The sequence below is a fragment of the Aspergillus udagawae genome (assembly GCF_001078395.1).
Source record: "Aspergillus udagawae IFM 46973 DNA, scaffold_10, whole genome shotgun sequence".
Taxonomy (NCBI): Eukaryota; Fungi; Ascomycota; class Eurotiomycetes; order Eurotiales; family Aspergillaceae; genus Aspergillus; species Aspergillus udagawae.
In genome coordinates, this window is record NW_025091273.1 from 135,251 (window position 1) to 158,419 (window position 23,169).

At 47.6% G+C, this 23,169-nt stretch overlaps 10 protein-coding genes across 10 annotated transcripts; 5 read left to right on the forward strand and 5 right to left on the reverse strand.

Annotated features, from left to right (window-relative positions):
- Nucleotides 1–446: 446 nt before the first annotated feature.
- Aud_001847 (alpha/beta hydrolase) lies at nucleotides 447–1,858 on the reverse strand (the record flags this gene model as incomplete). Its single annotated transcript, XM_043295849.1, has 4 exons — nucleotides 447–1,254; nucleotides 1,309–1,417; nucleotides 1,475–1,613; nucleotides 1,670–1,858. The coding sequence occupies 4 exons, from the start codon at nucleotides 1,856–1,858 to the stop codon at nucleotides 447–449; spliced, it is 1,245 nt and encodes a 414-aa protein (XP_043151784.1).
- Nucleotides 1,859–4,611: 2,753 nt separating this feature from the next.
- Nucleotides 4,612–5,715, forward strand: Aud_001848 (uncharacterized protein; the record flags this gene model as incomplete). The annotated part of the gene is made up of 1 exon (XM_043295850.1): nucleotides 4,612–5,715. The coding sequence occupies one exon, from the start codon at nucleotides 4,612–4,614 to the stop codon at nucleotides 5,713–5,715; it is 1,104 nt and encodes a 367-aa protein (XP_043151785.1).
- A 216-nt stretch (nucleotides 5,716–5,931) lies between these two features.
- Aud_001849 (putative MFS drug transporter) lies at nucleotides 5,932–6,536 on the reverse strand (the record flags this gene model as incomplete). Its single annotated transcript, XM_043295851.1, has 2 exons — nucleotides 5,932–6,322; nucleotides 6,400–6,536. 2 exons carry the CDS (start codon nucleotides 6,534–6,536, stop codon nucleotides 5,932–5,934), a joined length of 528 nt encoding a protein of 175 aa, XP_043151786.1.
- Nucleotides 6,537–8,700: 2,164 nt separating this feature from the next.
- Nucleotides 8,701–10,398, reverse strand: Aud_001850 (fungal specific transcription factor domain-containing protein; the record flags this gene model as incomplete). The annotated part of the gene is made up of 4 exons (XM_043295852.1): nucleotides 8,701–8,890; nucleotides 8,949–9,044; nucleotides 9,074–9,969; nucleotides 10,042–10,398. The coding sequence occupies 4 exons, from the start codon at nucleotides 10,396–10,398 to the stop codon at nucleotides 8,701–8,703; spliced, it is 1,539 nt and encodes a 512-aa protein (XP_043151787.1).
- Nucleotides 10,399–11,998: 1,600 nt separating this feature from the next.
- Nucleotides 11,999–13,300, reverse strand: Aud_001851 (uncharacterized protein; the record flags this gene model as incomplete). The annotated part of the gene is made up of 5 exons (XM_043295853.1): nucleotides 11,999–12,328; nucleotides 12,389–12,661; nucleotides 12,716–12,863; nucleotides 12,919–13,163; nucleotides 13,214–13,300. The coding sequence occupies 5 exons, from the start codon at nucleotides 13,298–13,300 to the stop codon at nucleotides 11,999–12,001; spliced, it is 1,083 nt and encodes a 360-aa protein (XP_043151788.1).
- A 554-nt stretch (nucleotides 13,301–13,854) lies between these two features.
- Nucleotides 13,855–15,162, reverse strand: Aud_001852 (SDR family oxidoreductase; the record flags this gene model as incomplete). The annotated part of the gene is made up of 2 exons (XM_043295854.1): nucleotides 13,855–15,080; nucleotides 15,132–15,162. The coding sequence occupies 2 exons, from the start codon at nucleotides 15,160–15,162 to the stop codon at nucleotides 13,855–13,857; spliced, it is 1,257 nt and encodes a 418-aa protein (XP_043151789.1).
- A 978-nt stretch (nucleotides 15,163–16,140) lies between these two features.
- Aud_001853 (uncharacterized protein) lies at nucleotides 16,141–16,727 on the forward strand (the record flags this gene model as incomplete). The annotated part of the gene is made up of 2 exons (XM_043295855.1): nucleotides 16,141–16,299; nucleotides 16,365–16,727. The coding sequence occupies 2 exons, from the start codon at nucleotides 16,141–16,143 to the stop codon at nucleotides 16,725–16,727; spliced, it is 522 nt and encodes a 173-aa protein (XP_043151790.1).
- Nucleotides 16,728–16,811: 84 nt separating this feature from the next.
- Nucleotides 16,812–17,246, forward strand: Aud_001854 (uncharacterized protein; the record flags this gene model as incomplete). The annotated part of the gene is made up of 1 exon (XM_043295856.1): nucleotides 16,812–17,246. One exon carries the CDS (start codon nucleotides 16,812–16,814, stop codon nucleotides 17,244–17,246), a length of 435 nt encoding a protein of 144 aa, XP_043151791.1.
- A 904-nt stretch (nucleotides 17,247–18,150) lies between these two features.
- Aud_001855 (DUF4334 domain-containing protein) lies at nucleotides 18,151–18,724 on the forward strand (the record flags this gene model as incomplete). The annotated part of the gene is made up of 3 exons (XM_043295857.1): nucleotides 18,151–18,158; nucleotides 18,211–18,484; nucleotides 18,554–18,724. 3 exons carry the CDS (start codon nucleotides 18,151–18,153, stop codon nucleotides 18,722–18,724), a joined length of 453 nt encoding a protein of 150 aa, XP_043151792.1.
- Nucleotides 18,725–21,220: 2,496 nt separating this feature from the next.
- On the forward strand, nucleotides 21,221–22,132 carry Aud_001856 (putative MFS polyamine transporter; the record flags this gene model as incomplete). Its single annotated transcript, XM_043295858.1, has 1 exon — nucleotides 21,221–22,132. One exon carries the CDS (start codon nucleotides 21,221–21,223, stop codon nucleotides 22,130–22,132), a length of 912 nt encoding a protein of 303 aa, XP_043151793.1.
- Between the last annotated feature and the right edge of the window lie 1,037 nt (nucleotides 22,133–23,169).

Genomic DNA, 23,169 nt, shown 5'->3' on the forward strand with positions numbered 1-23,169 from the left:
ATATAGATATATTCATTTTGTACGAGCGGATCAGCGACTAGTTACACGATCACTAGATAACTTCGTAGTCTTGCCCTGCCCGTCGCTATCCCATATGCTGACTCCCCAACCCGAACCCTAAGTTATCGACTAGTTGTCGACACCATGAACGTGAAGTTTCCAGCATATTCAGTTTAGCTGCTACGCTGAACTGAATGCAGAATCACAGGGGAAAGCTAATATTGAAATAGAAATAGAGTACGAGTGAGTAGGTGCTGACTAACAGCAAAGCTCGGCGTTAAAGGGGATTATCACTGGGGGTTTTTACAGTTTGACAGCTTCGATGGGGCTTTAAATTGGACGAAATGATGCTAGCAATATTTCGTGCAGCGCTTGAAGCATTATGCCTGCGTTAAGATAAGTGGGGTAGCCCGAGGATCCAGATTAAGCTAAGTGCAGGCAAGGCATTAAAGTCTGGGCTTCTTTGGCAAGACACCAATATGACTTTCCCACTGCTTATCAATAGCTGTGCGTTCATCATGCGGGACGCGGCCCCAGGCTTTCTGGAACTTCCCAATTCGAGCTTCCGAAGACGAGAGCGTGGAATCGATGAAATCAGCACTCGCATGGGCACTTTCTTGCACACGTTCCATAGGGACGAGGTGACCACAGGGAAGAACCACTTCTTGTACACGGCCGCGAGATACGCCGCCGCTACCCCCCACGCCGGTACCGGTCATTACTAATTTCTCTCGACGAGCTCTGGGAGAGGAGAGGTCGGAATCACTCCCGAAGAGATACAGAACGGCCGGCTTCAACTCCGGTAGACGACGGAAAATCTGGGGAGGTTCGGGTCGATAGAACGGGAAGCCGTCAATGTCGTCACGATGCATTTCCTCCTCGGGAACGCCTCGAGGTAGACCTGACCTCTCATCAATATAAGATGATCGCAGAAATGTGAATAATTCTTGCGCCCTGGGTGTCGTCAGTGTAACAGCGGACTTTCCACGCATGGTATCCTCCGAAATGGGATATAGCTTTGTCGGCAAATCGCGGAGTCCATATTCTACCCACTTGTCCAGCACACGGGGGTCCCAGGCTTGATAGAAACTGCTGGACTGGAACTTTGCCCTAGCCTCGTCGCGGGAGGGCCAAAGGTCCCGCCTGTAAGTAGATGGCAAAGCGTACGTCCGACTTGGGTTGTCTCGTTGAATAACCGGATCCATCAGGATTAGACCTTCAAAGAGTGACGGATGCATTAGGGATAGATGGGCTCTGGGCTAGTCAAAAAAAGTTGCTGAACAGCGCGGGTGAATAAGAACAACATACAATTGCATGCCACCCATGCTGTGACCAAGGCCAATCAGAGGCCCCGGAATTTGGTCTTGAAATTGGTTTAATAGAAACAGCAGGTCTCGCCCGTGGTCAAACCAACTTGCTATTGCAAAAGTCAGCTCCGAATTACTGGGGTAAATATAGGGTGATAGAGACTCACGATCATCTCCCAGGATAGATTCGTTAAGAACACCGCTCTGACCCTGTTGAACGACATCTGCAATCCAAATGGATCGAATACGCCGATTGCGGGCACGTAGTCTCGTATATATTTCATCCCAAAGGGGCTCGTAGAGCTCCTACAACCGCCTTCAGTAAAACTCACACAGAGAATGAAGGGGAACAGAGATGTTACCTTTGGAAACCCATTTGCATGGGCGCCAATCAGCGTGACATCTCCTTTTGCAGGACAGGGGTTGTCATGTGGAATATATTGCTTGACTGCCAGTCTCAGCTCCTGTTCATGGCCAAATTTGACTGCACCAGGACGCTCGCGAACATTCTGCGCACGAGCAACGTGTTCAACGACACGAAAATTGGACATCTTTCGTGTGCATGTCGACGATAATCTATCGATTGGACGAGCCCGAGTCGGCAGCAGCACACCCAGCATTGTAAAACAACATCTATGGAGAGGATAACGGGCCAGGTAAACAGTCACAACAGCGCGCTCTCATTAGCAGCCTGGGCTTTCTCCAATTTGGAGTTTTGGAGGGGGCTCGGAACACACGCCCTGCCACGCCCTAAAGTCTTGGCCAGGACCAAAGATGCATAATTTGAGCCCTGTATGAACAGTGATCTAATAGGTCTTAATAGTTAGTAGCTTCGGACCCATGCCTGCGGCGGATCCACGCACACGCTGACTAGCTGTATCCCCTTGTCTGTCCGTCCTCCTGTCCCTGTCGACGCTGGGCACTGGCTCAGACAAAATGTTGCTATCCGATCAGGAACAAGAACATAAGGAAAGCCAAGAGATTCTAACCCCTAGCTGACTACGAGAAACTGCTGCCAGTCATTATCCCGAAAGTGCCTGCAGAAGGATGCCAATAGGATATTGAGTGCTTCGTTTGCAGGGCTAAAATTAACTGGCTGTAAGGTGAGAATCAACGCATTCGTATTCTTGATGACAGCCAAATATATGTATGGCATATACCTCGATTCCGTGTATCCTGTAATATTTGATACCGGAAGGGCGAGCTACTTGCCAAGTAAAGTGAATTTCGGGTGGAAAGCATGAGAACAGAGAATGATAGCTGAATGTAAACTGCGATGCCAAGTCAAGAAGAAAAGTATTACTACACGTTATCTGGACGACGCGTCAAGGGACAGTCGTAAGCTTTATTGAAGGCGTCGGACAATGGGGTTGGCATATGCGGAGCCCAGCCCTCAACGCGAGCTGTACTCATGGAAATATCCTGACCCAGGGCAAAGTAGATCAAGTGGTATGAACCTGAGCTCTTATGAATGGGAATCAGTCGGTGGATGATACCATCAGCCAATGTCCAATCGGACATAATGAGTAGCAAACTACTACATCGACTATTGATGAAAACCCCTCCGGATGGCCATTTTCACGCCTGATTTCCAACTCTTTATTACTCCCCAAGTTGGTGCGAAGGTAGGCTTCAAGGCAGGTAATACTGAGAGAAGAGTCGGCGTTGTCATCTCCGTCGTTGTGTGTCCATCCATTTCCCTGGCCGGATTATTGTTGGCTTCAACACGACTTCTTTTTGACGCGTCCAGAGAAACATTGACAGAAAAATGCGCCAACGGGTAACACCTTGAGGAGGGCGTAGAGGTACCCGTCACAATCTTTGCTGGTACTGAGTCTGCCCCACCAGCATTGGTTGTCTGCGATTGACTGTTCAAAAACAGGAGAAAAATTGAGGATTGAAAAGATTCGCGTACTCTTTTCACAACCTCTTCAATAATGGATGGAGGAGGGGGTATAATTCCATCCATATACTGCAGAAGTTCCTCCCGTTCCTCGTATGATAGATTCAGTTCACGCGATGCCCCTGGGCTGATATAATCGGATACTAACCCCCTCCAGAGAACAACAAGATGCTTTGCCTCATCGCACTGAGAATAATGCGGTCCATCCTGTCCATAGGCAGATTTGTACCTCTCACTGTATTCCCTCAGGTCCATGATGAACTCGAGGAACTCAGAGCAGTGATTCCTTATTAGGTAGTTCTTGAATATGTCAAGTGTGTAAGGATATGGAGCCATATCCTTCAGCACGTCATCGAATCGTGGCAGATCTTTGGAGGAAGGTACGGGAAAAATAACATGATCATCCATTGATGAGAAAGATTGTGTCGTGTATACCGCATTCGAGATATGCCCTTGCTAGGTGACTCGTAACACGGTTAAGGTAGAGTCTGCGTGGACCACGAACTCTTACCCTTTATTCTCCCTAGTGTTGTCAGCTAGCAAAGGCGGCCAGGTGGTGGGATCGTAGATGAGAATTTAGCCCAAGGGACGCTACAGGCCATTCCTGGCAGCTATTTCCTAAATAGTGCGGAGTGCTCTGGAGAAAGATAAGCAGAACCTTAGTACTGCACAGGCTGGCCACATCGACACGGTTCCGGACGCATGTCGGGCTGGGGCATAAATACATGGTAGCTTGGTTCCTCGGTCGAAAACTCCATTTGTAATCGATGGTTATCGTGCTTCTAGGTGGTTGTTGAATACGTCTTCGAGGAGGATCCATTATAACGCCACTCCAAAAAGTTTCCATCTTGGGAGAACTCTTTTACGGATATGACTGTTTGCACGGGGAACTGGAACCATGCGGACACGTGAGCGACGTGGTCAGGCCATGCCCAGTAGAAGGTGGAATGACGACATGTTCTCGATGCGGATGATTACTGATCCCACCGATAAAACTGTTTTGAGTTCAGTCTGAAGCCGGGCGGAGTTGATTATTTCGTAACATGGAACTGAGTTTAACGATTGAAGTGTTACCACAATAACTGGTAGTCCAATGATTGACAGCAGTCACTAGAGACCCGGTCTAGGCCCACAGCTACTACTTGTGGTTGCAGATCACCTCGGATGGAATGTTGTCGTTGCCTACTGAATATATAGGCTTGATTATTCGTATAATACCATCCTCGCAGGGTTTAGACCAATGGCATGCTTGATTCCAATATGTATAATTCTTGACATTTCATTCTAGGGAGTATATAAGAGGTGGCAAAGACGCCACGAAGAAGCAGATTTTATCTATTCCAAGTAGCAAAGGCTCCAACACACCTCGAACTCTTATCTCTATAACTTTGACGATTCGCAATGTCCCAATACGCAACCTCAAATATTTTCGTCATCGGCGGCACGGGCGCTCAGGGCATCCCGGTCATCCGAGGTCTTGTCTCTGACGAGAAATATCACTGCAAGATCCTTACTCGCGACCTTGGTTCCTCTCGCGTTAAAGAACTGAGTACTCTGCCCAATGTATCCTTCATGGAGGGCACTTTCGCCGACGAGTCAACTCTTCGCGCAGGCTTCCAAAGTTGCGATGGGGCGTTTGTTAATCTAGACGGGTTCAATACCGGAGAGAAAGGAGAAACATATTGGGCCATTCGCTGTTATGAACTGGCACTGGAGTGCGGTATCAAATTCTTCGTCTACGGAAACCTCGACTACGTCTACAAAAAGTCGGGCTATGATCCAAGGTTCCGCACTGGCCACTACGATGGTAAGGGCCGGATGGGCGAGTGGATTCTACAACAGACGAAGGATAACGGGCACAGGATGGGCGCGGCCCTGTTCACCACAGGCCCATACATGGAAATGACCATTGCAACGGGCACCCCCATGACCCCGACAGTTGAGGATGGAATCGTCACGTGGCGCGTGCCACTAGGTGCTGGGGCGGTGGTGCACGTTTCGCTGGAGGACTGCGCATATTATGCTCGATGGCTGTTCGATCATGCTGATCGTGCAAATGGGATGGACCTTGAGGTAGCCATTGCGCACATTGGATACGACGAAATGGCGGAAGCCTTTGAAAAAGTGACCGGCCACCCAGCCCGGTTCATTGACACTGATTTGGACACGTACTTTGAATCGGGCCCACTGAGCAAAATCTCCGAAGCGTCCGCAGGATATAGCGCTGATCCGAGCGACAAGTCGACAATGACCACGAGACAGAACTTCACAGGCTTTTGGAATATGTGGAAGTTCTCGGGCAATAATCTCGGGGTGGTGCGCAGGGATTATGCGCTTTTGGATGAGATTTTCCCCGGCCGGATTAGGACTGCTGAGCAGTGGTTTAGGAAGGAAGACCAAAGAGGAAGAGACCAGGGGTTGGGAGGACTATGGGAGAGGGTCCAGGCAAGCAATCTCAGGCCTATACTCAAGATTGCAGAGGATGGAAGACGCGGTCGTCTCTGATCAATTTCCAGAGATGACAAAGTAGAAGCGATTCAGTGATTACCTGGCCGCGAATGGTGTTATATGAATTTGACATATCATAAGCCTCATAATAGCTACATATTCCGCTTGACATTGGCCTATGTGTTTTGTACCCACTCTGAGACTTTGCCTTGCGTAAAACCGGGCGACTGAGCATGCTACACATGGTTTCTCAAGTTATCTTGTTCAAATCCATTATAGAGGCCTACCGTCATACTCCGCTTGTATCATGCTGCAGAATTGACTGTGCTTCCGCATCAACGCCCCGTATCGAATAAAGCAAAAGGGAATGAATGCCATCCCAAGAGCCACAAAACCAAGCAAAGAACTAGCCCAGTGAATACCCAGCTTCGTGTACATGGGTTTCGTAGCCAAGGGCAAGCAGACGGCAGTGATAGAGCGGATGGTACTGGCGGCAGCCTGCGCGGAAGCAGAGCTCTGTTTGTAGGCGTCGGTGAGGTAGTTCAGCATCGCAATGAAGATGAGTAGATATCCAACACCGAACCAGAACCCGGCGAGCATGGGGACAATGGGATGCACTGAGTCGCGAGCGGTCCATCCGAGCCAAAATAAAGAAATTACTATGCTGCAGAGACCAGCTCAGGGTTAGATCAAAAAGAGGATACAGCAGGGATAAAGAAAAGTCAAGAAGGTTGAACTCACTTGGGAGCGCCGCCTCCAGCAAGAGGCAAGCGGCGATATTCCTCTACTGTTGCCCAGGTTTTGTTGGCCTTCAGGGCTTTAGCGTGAAAGTTGGAGTACCAAAGGAATATGAGAAACGCAAAACCAGCGCCGACCATGACTAGGGGAAACATGGTTAGACGTTCTTTCTTTTCCCCAGTTTTGGTAGATGATTCTTACTAGGAATGAATGCCAGACTAGCAACCCCGGCAGACATCAAGTATACACCTTGCAAGCGTCAGCCCTGTCCTGCCATTGTGTCGATGGCACTTCGACAAAACCTTGGAAAATAAGTGGATAGGCCTGCATGAAAAGATACAATGTCCCGTATACCAGTGCGAGGTAGAGAGACGTCATCAACAGAATAGGCTCGCGAACCACCATTAGAAATGGTCTGGCAAATACGAAAGTTCGGCTTTTCTTTTGTAACTCCGACGTAGTTTGTAGCTCTTGTCTGAAATTTTCAGCATCGCTTTGTGATCTTTGTGCCAGCACTGGAGCATAAGTTTCGGGAAGCAGAAGTATCACTGGCAGGCCCGACCCAGCAATAATCAAGGCACTCCAAAACGTCCATCGCCACGAAGCAAGCGATACAAAGCCAGAAATAATAGGCCCAACTTCTGGTCCTAGTGCAGTCATGAACATGAAAAGCCCCATCGCGATTCCCCGTTTCTGGGGGTCATTATATATGTCAGAATACAGACCCCCGAGGACCGCGTTTGGGGCAGCCGCATTCAATCCGCATAGTAGCCGGAACAGTAGGAGAGAGCCATAGCTTGGTGCCAGAGCGCAGCCGAGAGTGAAGGCTGTATACCCAATATAACTGCCGATTAACACTGGCCGACGGCCACTATACTCACTGAGAGGACCGAAAAACAGAGGGCCGACTGCGAATCCGACGAGATATAACGAGTTTAACAATACAAGCGAGGTGTCACTTGTAAGGTTAAATGATGATCTGATCTGGACATGTGCTCCAGCTGGTAAGGAGGATCCCAGGGCACTGTTAAAAGTGAAGAGAATCCCAGCGAGGACAATGTGATATTTCCGCGTCTATTTATTCCAGATTGCATCCGAATCTTCGCGTAAGAATATATTCGCATGTATAATGGTTCAACTTACATTTGAAAATGTAACTGGATTGTTTTCGTCCGTAGGTTGTAGCTCCATCTCAGTGAAGCATCCATAAGCCTCAACCTTCTGGGTTGGTGGGTGCTTAACAAGACGAACAGGAGAGAGGTCTGCTTAATCAAGCAACTGACTTCGGAGCAAGCAGTGATATTCCGTTACTCGCCTGTCCTGTAGGGTCCCTGTATCTCACCGCTCCGTGAAAGCACGAGCAATGCAATTTGATGTTTCAATAGGCGTTTCCCGATTCTCTTCTAACTGCTGAAGTCCAACGACGAAGGGCGTGCCCCAACTCCACCCCACGACGGCGCCCTAATGTCCACGCCCTACAATTCGCGCCCTACGCAGTAAAAGAGGACTTTTCGGAAATAAAGTGAAGAAAAGACTTTAACGAAATAGTCTTCGTGGATAGTCTTAAAGAAGCGCATAATCAAATGTAGATGGCCACCGACGCATGTGCCATTCCCCTGGTTGTCCTATCTCAACACCTCTCAAGCGCCATTGCATAAGCACCACCTCGTAACATCTTGGAAGGATCAAGAGACCTTGGCGGGTACACATGCATTGGACTAACCCCTCTTCCCATTACTGATGCGTCTACCTACGGTCAACGAGTTTGCCAATCATCAGAGTTCTCAACTGGGAACCTATGCCCTTCTATAAGGCCAAAATCGCTTGGGATTAATGGCGAGAAAAGTGACCGTCCCAATTTGGTTTATTCCATCAGAGACATTCTATTCAACGCCGACAGACAACCGTACAGTCGTATGCGTATACTCCACGGCTGCCGAATTGAGTCTGGACGCCTGAAATTCTTGCGTGTAATATCAATTCAGCTCGTCAATAACCACTCCCAGAGGGGAATGCTATAGAAGGTGAGAATTCCCAGAGAGGTCCCGGAATAATGATAACCGAAGCCACTAGCGTCTTGTCTAAGCTGTGGAAAAGACAGATCCCGGACCTTTGAAGCTGGCCGTCAACTTTGGATACAGTCAGGGCTAGAAATTTGGCATTCAACTCTCACATGCAAGGCGCAAAGCATCCGCAATATCACCACGAGTCGGAGAAGAGACCCGCCACAAACGCCGTTGGTGGTTAGGTCGATAACGCCAAAACAGTTAATTAATATATTTTACAACAACCCCAAAAGAGAGTTTAAAACAGACTCTCTGGAACATTTTGCAGGTCGAATTCGTTCTCAACCCAGTATGACCTAAAACTTGAACCCGGTGCATTCCTTTCCAACCCCGTCAGGTTTGCATTCGGTGCGAACAGGTTGGGATCCAATGTGTCTGTCTGTCGTTCCTCTGCCAATGGTGCTGGCTTGTATGTGTTTTGAATGTCTCTGTGTCAATTAGCGCCTATTAGCTTCTGAAACCGACTGCGACCACGGTAAAACTTACAACAACCACGGGAAAGAGTCAAAAAGATCTAGGTCTGTGCCAAAGGAATCTCCCATGGATGTCAAAGCGTCCTTGGCCATCTTCATGATATCCGTACTGATCAACTTGCCCGTCAGTGGGCCCACATGCTGGATTTCATACAGGCACTCAATCCCGCGTTCGACCGTAGAGAACGTAGCCTTGGCGTGCTCCGGTGCAGTTCGCGGATCCAGAACATCATAAGAAGCGTGATGCAAGCGGAGGCGAGAAAGGTTGCCATGGTGCCGTCCGAACGGATGTCGGGAAATCGCCGCAAATACACGTCGTGCGCTAGATTGATTAGACATCTCGCGGCGTTAATAGAAGCGTCCATAGATTCCTTGATTCGGAGCGGCCCAGTGGAATTGTTTTCAGCCTCTTCAATAGAATTGAAAAAAGTCGTGTACATCAAGCTAGGCCGATGCATGAGCATGTGGGTCAAGTAATAGATCATCCCCAGGCTGACCCGCTGAACCTCCTGCCAGCTTTCCCCAATCGGCAGATCCCGATCGTAAAAGTGCAGATATGGAGGAAGCGACTGTGCAATGGATTTCAGTCGAGCATCGCATTCCAGAAGAAGCTTTTCCGACTTTTCCACATCGGCAATTTCCCGCATACAGTTTGGAGAGTACGTGGCGATAGAGACTTTGTCTGCAACTCTGCCAATTTTGGCCACTGCTCTTATCCAGGCGCACTCCATAGTTGGCTTGAGGTATCCCGGGTTGTCAGAGTCCACCCCAGTGGTATTCGGTAGGAAAATATCCTCCGGGCAAGCTGTATCGACTTGATCTTCACATAGGCTGGACGGCCGGCCAATAAAAAGAGCAGATATTTTCTCATTAGCGAAAATAGTCCAGAATGTAACGCGGAGTCTGTGCATGCTCAGATTGTTCCCGTCCGTCACCTGGGATCGATTGATGCCGATGGCCAGCACGTTGCGAGCGGCGTACCCGAAATAAAGGTATGCCTCATTTGGCCTCATAATTTGGAGCGCATACATCGCCTGTATGTTTCCGTATCAGCATGATACATCAGGAGCGGTAGACAGACGAGCAGCACAGTATTCGGTTCTTACCTTCAGAAGCATGAAGTGCGTGCCTTTCAAACTGGGTTCCTGAAAATACATTGCAAAATTGTTGGCCATTGTGGAGAAATGCTCGGCCCATAGATCAATCCATTCGGCAGTCTGTTTGCCCTTGTAATTTGACACGCGCGAGCCAATAGCAAGGACCATATAAAGCAGATCCCTGTCTTTCAGCACCTTCCCAGGTTGAGGAGCGTCCCAGAGTTTGTTCCACGTCTCCTTGATTTCCGAGTAGGTTAGCAGTGGCATCTGAGGATGCATGATACGAAAATAGGCCTCAATAAATGTCTCCCATGTCCCGTGGGAAGTAGGCATCCGTCTGTGATGATGAATCCCCTTCATTGCCATATTGGCGTGAAAACATGAACTTCTCGAGACCCCATTTTTCCAGAGCCTCTGGGACTGTCGAGCTTCTTTGTGAGTTTTCTATAGGGTAGAGATCCCTCTTAACTCGCTCATAGATCCGTTGGATAAAGCAAAAATGCGAGGATGGGCCTGGTCGGGTCAGTCGACTATACATAAGACATGCCCCAACCCAACAGCCTAGCCTACCGTAGAATTGAAACGATCCGGTAGCTTGGTTGGACACACCAATGCCCACACGTAGCGCCTGGTGCAGTTTGAACTGAACAAGATCACTGAGGCTTTCTGGTTGGGAGGATACCGCGTTCGTTAACGCCGCTGTTTGGTCAGTGTCAGCAGGCTGGAGGCTGCCCAGTTTAGGAGTCTTCACTCGCGCCCGGCTTTTTTTCCTCCTTGCCGCTCCGACCCGATATTGGCACTGCCGCTGGTGCTGCCTGCAGTTGTTACAAGGGTTGCTCCCGTTACATCTGATTTTCCGGGACCGACAAGGCTCGCAGGCCCGATTTATGTGGAAGCGACTATGCTGTTGATGCGAGCTCTTGGGCTCAGCATCGATAGCAGGAGCTTGAAGACGTTCCATTGTTTGTAATTCCCCTGGGTGTGGCATTATCCCCAGAATCACAGAGACAACCAGTATGCCATGAGTGGGAAGTTCGTCGCCAAGACCATTATTTCCGTATCACGCTGATTGGTCTCTTTATTCCGGTCCCCCAATACTTTCGAGGACGGTCAGGTGGCAACACTGTGTAGAAAACTGTTGATTTCATTTACTGATTACCTTATTCGGCATTTGCTTTACTTGCCTGGGAGATAGATATCTTTTTCTTACTTTTGTGTTATCCACAGGAATGAACTGAATACCCCTCATCTAGCTCCTGACATACAACTCCGGTAGTATAAATATACATCCATTAGACACTAGGTTAAAAAGAATCAGGCCATCATTGACTTATCACTTCCACATAAAATACTAGTGATAACTGAGACCGGTACTGTACTGCGATTTCTGACAAGACACATGATGTTACTCGCTAGACACCCTCCCATGTGTTATGATTTGCCAGAAAGTGAAACGTTCTGGCCAGTCTGTACCGCAACGACTCTCTTGATGCAATAAATATGTTTGCTATAGGTTACGGTCATGATGAAGCGGAGCAAGTTGGTCAGTCCCTAGGACAATGTTCTTTTCGCCTTTCTTTGAAAGGGAGAATGCTTACCTGTTATAGTGTACCTGTTATAGTGGAAGTTAACCCAAATGATACTACGGTCGAACCCGTGAGCATAGCTCTGTCTACGACTTTTAGGCACTTTCCTCTCTTCCATACATAAATTATGCTATCAACCCTTGTAGCAAGTAATGGTAGCGTAAATGACTGCAAGTTGTCTATTACCCTTGTCCATGAAGATCAGGAGTTATCTCCCAATTGACCTATCGTGACATGTTCTTTTGATGATTGGATTATCATTGTTGTTGAAATTTCAACTTGGTGACACCTAGTATCCATTTTATCGAACCCCTTAAAAAAAAAAAAAAAAAAGATCCTTAATGAGACTACACTCCAAACTGGGAGAAAGAACTTGGCGATTATAAAACATTCTGATCAATCATTGACTGCACAGCATCGGTGACACTCTGTTCCAACTGAATATACTTCCAATGTCCATCCTCTCTCCCCTTGGACAAGACATCCAAGCTGACCCGCATATCCCAACCGGTTGGATGTACTCCGTCTGGCAAGATTTGTGAAGGTTTTCCTTCTGGAACACGATCCCTCAAGCTGGGAAAGTTCTGCCGAATGATATTCACTACTAACTGCGGCGTAATCAATCCAGAGATAAGCAGGATCCGCCGACCCCCAGCAGCAGGGTTCGTCAAGGCGTCGACGTGGCTCTGGGCGACATCCCGAACATCGACCTACTCTTCATTAGGTATACTGCCAACTTCTTGAATGGAAAATAGATGAGCAAAACGTACAAAGTGATAAAACGGAAATCGCACATCCTCGACGGATTTGTGAGTCCCATCAATGAAGCTCGCGATTGCAAAGTGGTTGGTTTCGTTGATAGAGCCTGGTCCCGAGATGGAATGTATCATAGGGCCTGTGATAATGTCCGGATTGATTACGGTTAGATCGAAGTTGGGTCTGTTGATCTTCATGAACTCCCACGCAGTTTTTTCACTCTGGGTCTTGGACACATTGTAGCCAAGCACCGTGTCTTTTCGGTCAATGGCTTGCTGAGCAGTCACCTATTATGTATTAATCAAAATATTTATGTTTTTCTATTACGAGGAAAAACATACTGGATTCCAATCATTTTCGTTATAAGGACGGCCCTCGCGGGTGATGTCCTCGAACGAGTTAAGGACGGAAACAGCACTGCCCAAAAGTACGAACCGCCTTAAAGACGTGCCCCCATGTTTGTAAGCACTTTTGAGGATCTCCGTAGTCCTATTGCGCGTTAGTTTTACTGTCCAATGTGCATGTGCAAAGAGCTATATCTAACCCCTTAACAGCAGGTTCGATCATCTCTTTTTGGATGTCGTTGACATTGAACTTTAAGGGCGATGCTGTATGAATAACGTAGGTGAAGGGAACAGTTGTTCTTTCGAATATTTCATCAAATGGTTGCTGGGAGGTGAAATCTGCCACTATGGCAAAGGTAATTTTGTCCTTCCATGAGGGATGTGTCTTGATAATATCGTCGGCCTTGGCTTGAGATCGTACAGTGGCCGTCGCGGCGAATCCACGCTATACACACACTGTCAGTTCCATCTATAAACCAGGAAGAATAATGGTACCTCTAGCAAGATGGATAAGATATGTGAGGCAACGAAGCCATTTGCGCCCGTTAGTAAAACATGCTGGCCACGAACACTGGAGGCCATTAGGGATGTGAGATCTGAGATTGTACAATTCTACTGAGAATGGTACGAATAATGATCAAGAAAACATGAAGCAAGTTCCTGTCCAGTTGCTATATAGGCATGAGGCGGTCATGCCATCATGGAACATGTCTATGATGCGGGAAAGAGCCGAGACCCGTAATCCCGCAACCCCGCAATCCAACGACACTGGGATCTGCTAAGCCCGGAATAAGATTGACTGAGGTTGCTATTGACAGGTATTCCGACAGGGGTTGCACATTCGGGCTGGCCTTGCTAGCTATTACACCCCATATCTCATTTTCTACCACACCAGCCCCTTCTAGAGAAATGTGATGTCGATTAATTAGCTAAGGGGGAATAATAACTTGCCTATATATTAGGAAATATATAGAATAGTGTCATGGAATATTTCTTTTTTGATTGAGTGAATAATGAGTTCGGCCATTGAACTTTAACCATGGCCTTTACATCCTAGTTTTACAAAGTGGTAAAGACAAACAATATCTCCATTATGCCGACTCCTGGCCCATCGTCAGCTACGTCAATCATATCAATTAAAAATCCCTCTTGAGCTTTTCCACTGGTGGCAAAACGCCCTCTCTCTCAAGAGTCTCAAAAGTCTCCTCCAGTTCGCCCCAAGTATCGGCGTATCCCGTCCATCCCAACCGTCGCGCCTTGCTCATCGTCCCAACGCAGCTCCAATCCCTTCCCAGGACAAATGTTAAAAAGTCCCATGTGGCTTTTTCCCACGCTTTTTGGTCAAGATTGTACCTGTCGCGCAGTTTGGCCCAAGCGTCATTCACATCTTTCCGCTTTGCCCATTTTTCCGGGTCGACCTGCAAGAATAATGTAGGATTGTCATCGGCCGATACCCCGAGCTCATGCGTGTGGGCGGCAAGAGGATGCCGGTTCTGAAACCTCACTGTGGTCGCCTCATATTTCCCATAACCTTGGGTGTCGGGAGTACCCCCATGCGGGAACATCGGGTTGGGGATCTTACAGCCAAAGCGCTTAGCGAGCCGTGGCCAGAGGCTTTGAAATGACTCTGTATCCCCGTTCATCACGTTAAAGATGTTGTTCCCTGCACCTGGGGCGGTCGCGGCCCAGAGACAGAACCGGGCGTGGAGGTTGGCTGAGGTCCAACAGTTGAAAGCAAAGTAGTTTGCCTTACAGCCTGGGAAGGGCAGCTCAGATCCCGGGAGAGCTTTGCTGACGGCACAATATAGACCCAGCGCAGTGGCCTCATTCATAAAATTACCGCGGGCGTAGCCCAAGACATCCTCGGGGAGGGTGACAACCCATTCCCAATTGCCGCGTGTGGCGGCATCCTTGAGGATCCGTTCTTGTTCATAGTAGAAGATGGGAGGCCAGGAAATACCACCCTGATCTTTCGCAAGAAGGGGGTCGTCTTCAACAAGTGGCTGTTTGCAATGGCCCAGATGGACACCGTAGTGTTTGAAGCCACATGTTAGAATGAAACGTTTCAGTGCCTTGGTAGCACCTGTGATTTCTATAGCTCGAAGAAAATTGGATAGCATCAGCCCATTCACGCGTGACAATTCAGCCGGATCATCGCGTGCTAGGTAAGCGCAGAAGTAGACATAATCAGCGGAGATGTCTTTGAGATTCTCCGCCATCTCTTCAGCTGACGCCTGGAGATCCAGCATAGCATGTTGGACTTTTGGATTTCTGTAGCCGGGATTACTGCGGGAGAGAGAAAAAACTTTTCCATACTCTGGATCCTTGCATAGGTGATGTACGATGGCACTCCCCGTGATACCTAGGAAACCTTAGAAAGTAGTACAAGGAATGTAAATGAGGCAACACTCACCGGTGGCACCAGTGACAATCGCAGATGGCATAGTGAATTGAGTTAAAGCAAGACAGATATTAAATCTGCTGATAGTGCAGTCAATAAAGACCAAAATTAAAGAGTTGAAGTATTGTTGGCGACCTTGTCCATTATATGCAGCCCTATCTTAATTCCACCAGAACGACATAGGCGCTCACTGAACGTCATTTGGAGGTTATCATGGGTGACGTCATCAACAGTCATCCGTCCATGAAATACAGAAGATTCCAATGAACTGCGGATGTCTCGGATCCATACCAACAATCATCACAGTTATGCCTTCCCAGATTCCACTTGAACCGGAACAGGTCTACAAAGTTCGGCCTGCCTAGAAAGGAACTGGCAAAGCCATGATCGACCCCACTTCCATGCTTCTTCGGAGAGTGGATCTCGGGGTTTGCCGCGCCCTACCCGCGCCCTACTGCGGAGGCCGATCAATTCCGCCGGAATTAGCTATTGACTGACCCACTAGTCAAAACCCTAGTTATTCGGAGACTTTTGGTTCTGTAGAAGTGCTTCGTGTTACATTATATTCCCGAACCACTTTAATCAGCCCTCCTGATTACCAAGGTGAAAAATTTTCGCAATACAGGGCAAAGGGCTTAGAAATCAAATAAAGGATTCCGTAGAAAACATGCACAAGGTGACAAAGATATAAATTGGCTTGTAGCATAGATTATAGTAATTGCTAGTATTTGTTTATGGCCGCCTATAATCTGACATACAATACCATCAAACGACAAATTGAGACAATATGACGAACTGGCCAGATATTTCAACAAGGCGTGCCGAGGGTGTCTCATACTTCACTCCTGAGCAGAGCCCCCCGGCAGGTACAGCACGAAATCCCTAGTCCAGCGGAAAGCCGATCCCCAAACTATTCCACCCTTTAACAATCTGGGGTCAGACATTCCATAACAGACTAGGGGTATGTATTCTCGTACTAGTTACACCATTGATACCGAAGCACAACGAAACTGATTTGGCGATGAACAAGCTCGCACCCATGTGCCAATACAGCGCTGACGACGGCCATATGACCCCGTGGCACTGGGCACACTATGGTGGTATTGCTCAGCGCGGCCCAGGAATGATGATCATAGAAGCCACCAGCGTCCTGCCCGAGGGTCGGATCACTCCTGGTTGCGTTGGTTTGTGGAAGGACTCGCAGATCACCCCCATGAGACACGTCATTGAGTTTGCGCATACCAGGGCCAGAAAATAGGAGTTCAACTTGCCCATGCCGGCCGCAAGGCGTCTACCGTACCCCCCTGGCTAGGTGGGGCCACTGCAACAGACGCAGTCGGCGGCTGGGTTGAGCACGTCAAGGCGCCGAGCGCTATCCCCTTCGCTCCCGGGGGTATCGTGCCCAAGGCTATGAGCAGGGCCGATATTACCGAGCTCAAGGAGGCATGGGTGGCTGCCACGAAGCGAGCTCTAGCAGCGGGAGCAGATTTTATCGAGATACATAACGCTCATGGATATCTGCTTTCCTCTTTTCTGAGTCCCTCTTCCAATCAGCGCGGAGATGAGTATGGTGGCAGCTTTGAAAATCGCATCCGGCTCTCCCTATAGATTGCTCAATTGACCCGGGACACGGTTGGTCCTGACGTGCCTGTTTTTCTCCGTGTTTCGGCCACGGACTGGCTGGAATCCAGTATGCCAGAAGAACATGGGTGGAAATGTGAGGATACGGTTAGATTTGTGGAGGCTCTAGCGGCGCAGAGTGCATTGGATCTCATTGATATCAGCAGCGGGGGTATTCACAACGCCCAAAAGGTGAAAGCCGGTCCAGCATTTCAGGTGCCATTTGCTGCCGCGGTCAAGAAGGCAGTTGGTGGTAAGATGCTGGTGGCTGCTGTCGGAATGATCAACAACGGTAACTTGACTGAGAAGATCCTCAATGAGGATCAAGTCGATGTGATTCTTGTTGGACGGGCATTCCAGCGTGATACAGGTCTGGCATGGCATTTCGCCAAGGACTTGGACGTCGAGATCGCCATGGCTGCTCAAATCCGCTGGGGTTTTACCAGTTTCCGTAACGCTTCTGAATACATCCAGCCAAACTCGATGAAGGCGTCTATTTTTGACTAGACAAGATGAAGGGAGCGCGGAATAGTGGATTTCGGATGTTGCATTAGATTTTTGGCTAGCTAGAACCTGCTATAGACTATAGAGTGCTAATTTTACCTTCTGGACGGATGAGAAGTATTGGCAATTTGTTTTCGTTAGTAACCCTACGGCTTACGATGAAGTAGTACAGAGAGGGCCTTAACATTGTGCATCAACATACAAATAAAACTATTTATAATGGCAAATCTCCAACTCTTATTCTTGACCTCTATTTCCACCGCTTTTGGTCAATTCGTTGATTGCTCAATCCCCTTGTCGATTACGCTGGCTGAAGGTCGAATAATTCTACATGCGGATGATGCTCCTACAGTAGTATCTGATTGCTCTGGTCGACACCATAGCGGAAGGTACCCGACTTGGGCAATTTACTCAGATAAAATGCAATTGAAGCACCCTGCCGAATGATTACTTCTATCAATTGGCCTGCAGGAGTAATTTACCCGCCGAGTTTGACGAATATTTACGTTTTGAAGCGAGTGTGTGTGCCCCTTGTTGGCAGTATACGGGAATATGGCCCGTTTGATCACCCAGGCAACGATTCCGGCCCATCGGGCCATTGCTGTTGGGATTAGTTAGTTATTGAAGGCCTTTTAATAATCTATGACGCAGGATAATGCCGGAATGATCTTACTTTGCCGGTGTTTGATACGGATTCTGGGACTTAGTATTAGTGGCGACCCATCGGCGACTTCTGATGTTAGGTACTCCACTCATCTCTCATTGACTAATTCTCAACTTGAAGTCCCCTAACTATGATATAAAACATGTATCCCTCATCTGTAAATCACTTGTTTTTACGTTACTGGAAGCAAACAGCGACCTCGTAAGGAGGGCCAAAAAAAGAACTAAGGAAACTATATTCGAAATGTCCTCGTAAGTCCCGGTAGTGGAATGAATAAATCTCTTCACTACTGACAACTAGCAGTCCCAGGGATAAGTACCTTGCTCTTGCGAAAGAGACTGGTCGAGTTGATAAAGCAACCCTCGACCATATCTTCGACCAATTGCCTCCTATACAATTGGACCAGCTTCTCGGTGAATGGAACGGGGGCTTCTTCGACACCGGCCATCCTGTCGCTGATATCCTCAGGAAGATCAACTGGACGGGGAAATTATTTCGGTCTCGAAACGATGTTGATCCGGTAATTGTGCTTAAAGATGGAAAGCGGGTTAGCTGGGGTGAATGGGGGATGGCATCCGTAAGCGCGCCTCGTTCCGTCTTGAGATGGACGATTGTTTATTATCGATTTACTGAGATGCATTGGCAGGTTCATGACATGGTCTTTCGAGGTGTCCTCTCTACCACGATGATCTATGATGATCGGCCAGTGCTGGATCATTTTCGATACGTGGACAATGACTTCGTGGCTGGTATCATGGAAGGTAAGGCATTGGGAAAGGATGGAGAGTTTCACTTCTATCTTAAAAGAAGCTATTGAAATAATTCACCGTGATTCGTACGGGCTTGTTGATGCAGGGCCATTTTCCATTACTAGTCCATGGAGGTTCCACTCCGATGTCCCAGAAGTTGGTATTACCGCCGTGAGTCCTGATCTAATAACTTCATATTATGGAAAAGTCTCTCATGATCTTCGAGGCTGGATAGATAAGTTAATCTTCATTGATCTTGTCAAAGCATGCGAAAAGGAATTGCAGGGTGTGCATTAAGAAGGGCTAATCTACCAACATGACTCAATTGAATTAATAGAAGTTGGTGAGTCGAACAGAAGGGCTAGAGAAGGTAGTAAGCAGCGGGCATTTTAAATACCAATCTATCTCTTCTGGTAAACTGTACTCGTGGTAAAATGTTCCGAGTTGCTTCCCTGGCCCAAAGTTACATACAAAAACCAAAGAAATGAGGAGCAAGACAACAATCAGTCAGGAGGAGACTATAAGTGACTCCCCGCTTACGTTGACAGCTCTTTCTTGCTGGCTCGTAACGGCCGGCATCCGATTTTCTAACGAGTCTCGTTGACTGGCAGTGTTAATACTGTTGTATGCTGGGTAGCCAGTATACCCTTCTGATGTTTCCCCATAAACTGTATGCCAATTAAATTGTGAGAGTAGCTTCTGCAGTCTCAGTCGATTTTGCTTTTCTTTCTTGCCTTGCGAGTTGCTTTCCGTATAAAGGAATAAGATGGATCAATGAGAGCTTACTTTAATCACTATCTAGTTGTGCTGGTAGCTGTACTACATGGGATGAGCTAGGATACATATTCTCGTGCCAGTATAATGACTTTACGCCTCGTGGATATACTGGATATACTATAGCAAGTCATAATGTATTAAATAACCCTAGTGAAGCCCTCGGCTTTGATATATTTGATCATGCTTACTATATTTGTGGTTCTTCTGTGCAAAAGGTTGATGGCTCGGTAGTTGAAACCATCTCAAACCAACGGGAGTTTACATTGATCAGTAATCATCCCGCATCGATTGATCAGTAATCATCCTTCATCCGACTGGTCTGACCGAGGGCCAAGGTTGGGATCTGGATTGGAGATCAAATTGCATTGCCCAAATTTTCCCGAATATATGGCTATGGTTGACAATAAAACGAAAGCCATGTTCAAAATGCTTGTCCGCCCGATGCAATGTTGTCGTCAACTACTAGCCGGTTACAGACTCAGATTCACGCCAATTCTCAGTGGATGGTATCAAGTCCGCGGTGACCTTTACAATATTCAGGATATATTTTATAACAAGAAAAAAGGTACTGTGAGGACTTGGATGAGGGCAAATTTTTCTACCCAGTGGTGGTGTGCTGCAACTAAGACTCAGCGGCCCGCGATGCGATTTTAGGCATCTCTTGACGGATGGTCGATGGAAGAAAACTTGATAAAGAAAAGAATAATAGTATAGTGAAGAGAAGAAGCCTGTAAACCCGTCAGATTTACGGAAAAGGTATCAAACTTCCGGCATTTATATATCTTCAGGTTTATTCTAACCGTGGCTATGGCTTGACAGTAATCCGGAAACCACCAAAATACCCCTGTCGTCTGCGACTTCCGAGGCCTCTGACAGTTAATAACGATTAGGCAATTGTGAATAAAGCCCTGTAGGTCCGGAATTAGTTCTCTTCTAAGGTGGATGCAATATCTGTTGGCGGCATTTTGGAGTGAGACTTTGTATAAATGCAGACAGAACATGTATATCTCTGCCAATATCATTCTACGACCAGACCTTTTAGCATAATAGGCATGAAGTCTGGAGACCGCTGTTGAACGGTGCGGATATACGCCAACTTGCGTCGAAGTTCTAGTTATATACGAAATATAAGCTTCAGATTATTAGCTAGGTGTCTGGCATATTATTAGAATTCACACAGCTATACTGGCACGCATAACTACCGTTGCCTGGATGCCACTTCTTTCATTTTCCCTTTTCTGGCAACTTTGTCCATGAGGTGGAGATTGACAGCTGGGCGGCGTAGACACCTCTTAAGAACCTGCTGTGAACCCAAGCCCGCTACGCCGCCAGCGAACGATCACTAATCACAAATTGAATACGATCGGCTAACTGGGTTGTTCGCTATGGGTGATTACCTAGGCATATAATGAGATGGTCAATCTTTTCTGCATGGGTGTCATGTCGTTTGCTATTCAGTGTTGGGTACACCTGTTACTAGGCCATCAGGTTGATACCCTGAGATTTTCTAATCTAGGATTCTCACACAAAATGTCTTCAAGCATAGGCTCAACGGGACAAGACAGTGATGTCGAAAGAAGGTCCAATGCACGAGATGTAGAGCCCTTATCTTGGGACGATCCCAATGAGAAGAGAAATCCAGTTAATTGGAACATCTTTCTGAAAACGCTGCATACCTTTATTCCCTGTGCTTTAGCCTTTTGGATGTAATCTATCTATACTTTCTTTTCAACTTGATCGTGAAGAAGCTGACGCAAATCCTGCACAGCACTTTTGGCACATCTGTTATGGTGCCTGCGACCACATTAATCGCTGTCGAATTTAATGTCAGCCGAACGGAATCCATTCTTACACTGGCACTATATACTCTTGGGATCGCCCTTGGACCTATTTTCATTGCCCCATTGTCCGAGATCCTCGGCAGGAAATGGTTATATGTGATTACCGCTTCGTGCCTCCTTGCCTTCACTGGAGCTGCCGCAGGAGCACAGAACTTCGGTACCCTCCTAGTTTGTCGGTTTCTGGCGGGCTTTCTTGGCTCGGCAGGGGTTGCCATGGGGGCCGGTACAATTAGTGACGTGTGGGCATTAGGTAGAACAGGAGGTATTGTCTCTCTCCTATTTATATTGGGTCCCTTCCTAGGTCCGAGTCTCGGACCGCTCGCCGGCGCCTATATCCTACACAATCACCGAGATGACTGGCGGTGGACACAATACCTTCTTCTCATCTTGGGAGCACCGATCGTGCTGGGGACGCTGTTGATGCAAGAAACCGCGAAGAACAGAATCTTGCGAAACGCGTCCAAAGCCAAGGAAGGCAGTGAAAGTGGGAACCAGCAAACCCCCTTTAGCCAGATTATGCGCTTCTCCGTTGTGAGACCTGTTAAGATGCTGTGCGACGAGGCGATTGTTCTGTCGCTGACCATATATACGGCCTTCGCCTATGCGGTGACCTTCAGCTATTTCGGCAGTGCGATGTATGTGTTGCAGCTGGAGTATGGGTTTGATCTCCGACATGCCGGGCTGGGCTTCATCAGCGTCGTTATTGGATATGTGATGGCAATCATCACTTTCCTTGTGTTTGACAGTACCCTTTATGCGAAAGCCCTCCAGGCTGGAGGCGGAGATGCAGCACCTGAACATCGCTTGTATGCTGGGATGATGGGAAGTGTTCTTCTCCCTGTTGGACTATTCTGGTGATTGATCCAAATCAAAATCTTCTGGTTTATATACTAATGTGGGATTAGGAACGCGTGGGAAGCCCACCGGGGAGGCCATTGGGCTGCCTTGGTAGCTGCTGGGATTCCCTTTGGATGGGGCGCATTCTCCTTGTTCGTAAGTGTCTCTGATGACTATGAAGATGGTTCGTATTCAAAGCTAACCTCCCCATTAGCTGTCTACGATCATATACATGGCGCAAGTCTATCGCGCAGAAGCTATTGCCTCGGGTAAGTGTCGCTCTGGGAAATGCGTTGAATGATGACAGCTACTAAACAAAATCTCATGCAGCGCTCGCGGCCAATGGAACATTGCGATACACCCTCGGAGCAGTATTTCCACTGTTTACTATCCAAATGTACCAAGCTATGGGGATTCACTGGGCAGGAAGTGTTTGGGCATTTATTTCGGTCGTCCTTCTCCCTATTCCTTGGCTCCTGTTTAAGTATGGAGATAGATTGCGTGCAAAGAGCCAATTTGCCCAAATGAAGCACTAACTCAACATGTGGAGGTGTGTGGGCTATTAGTCTTATGCAGAAAAGGTCAGAAAAGCTTATTAGTCTAGTTTTGTATTAGCAGCACTGTATAAATATCAACCTTACCATATTATTGAAATTGCTTTGCATTGACACTATATCTATATTTCCAAATAATCTGAAGGAATTCCTGCATAATTAATGACGGTCTTTCAGCTAGTGAATTGAGTGGCTTCCAGCTCTTCCCACATCTCCAAATGGGAGTTGCACGCTAATTCCGTACGACGCTTTAAGTTCGAGCTCAGAAAAGAGGCTGATGTGGGGATATTATCACAGACTCCAACAACTGAAAGAGATGATCAGTTTTTAAGCAAACATAGAAGGCAAATGTAATGAAAGCATTAACTGTATTGGTGAAGCTGCATGATACTTGTAGGCTAGGGGTTCAAAGATGGACATGCATCAAGCACTCTTTCGTGCCCTTTAAATTAGCGCCAGTAGGATGACTTCCAGTATGTAGCATCCTGATTGTTTGTCCAGGTC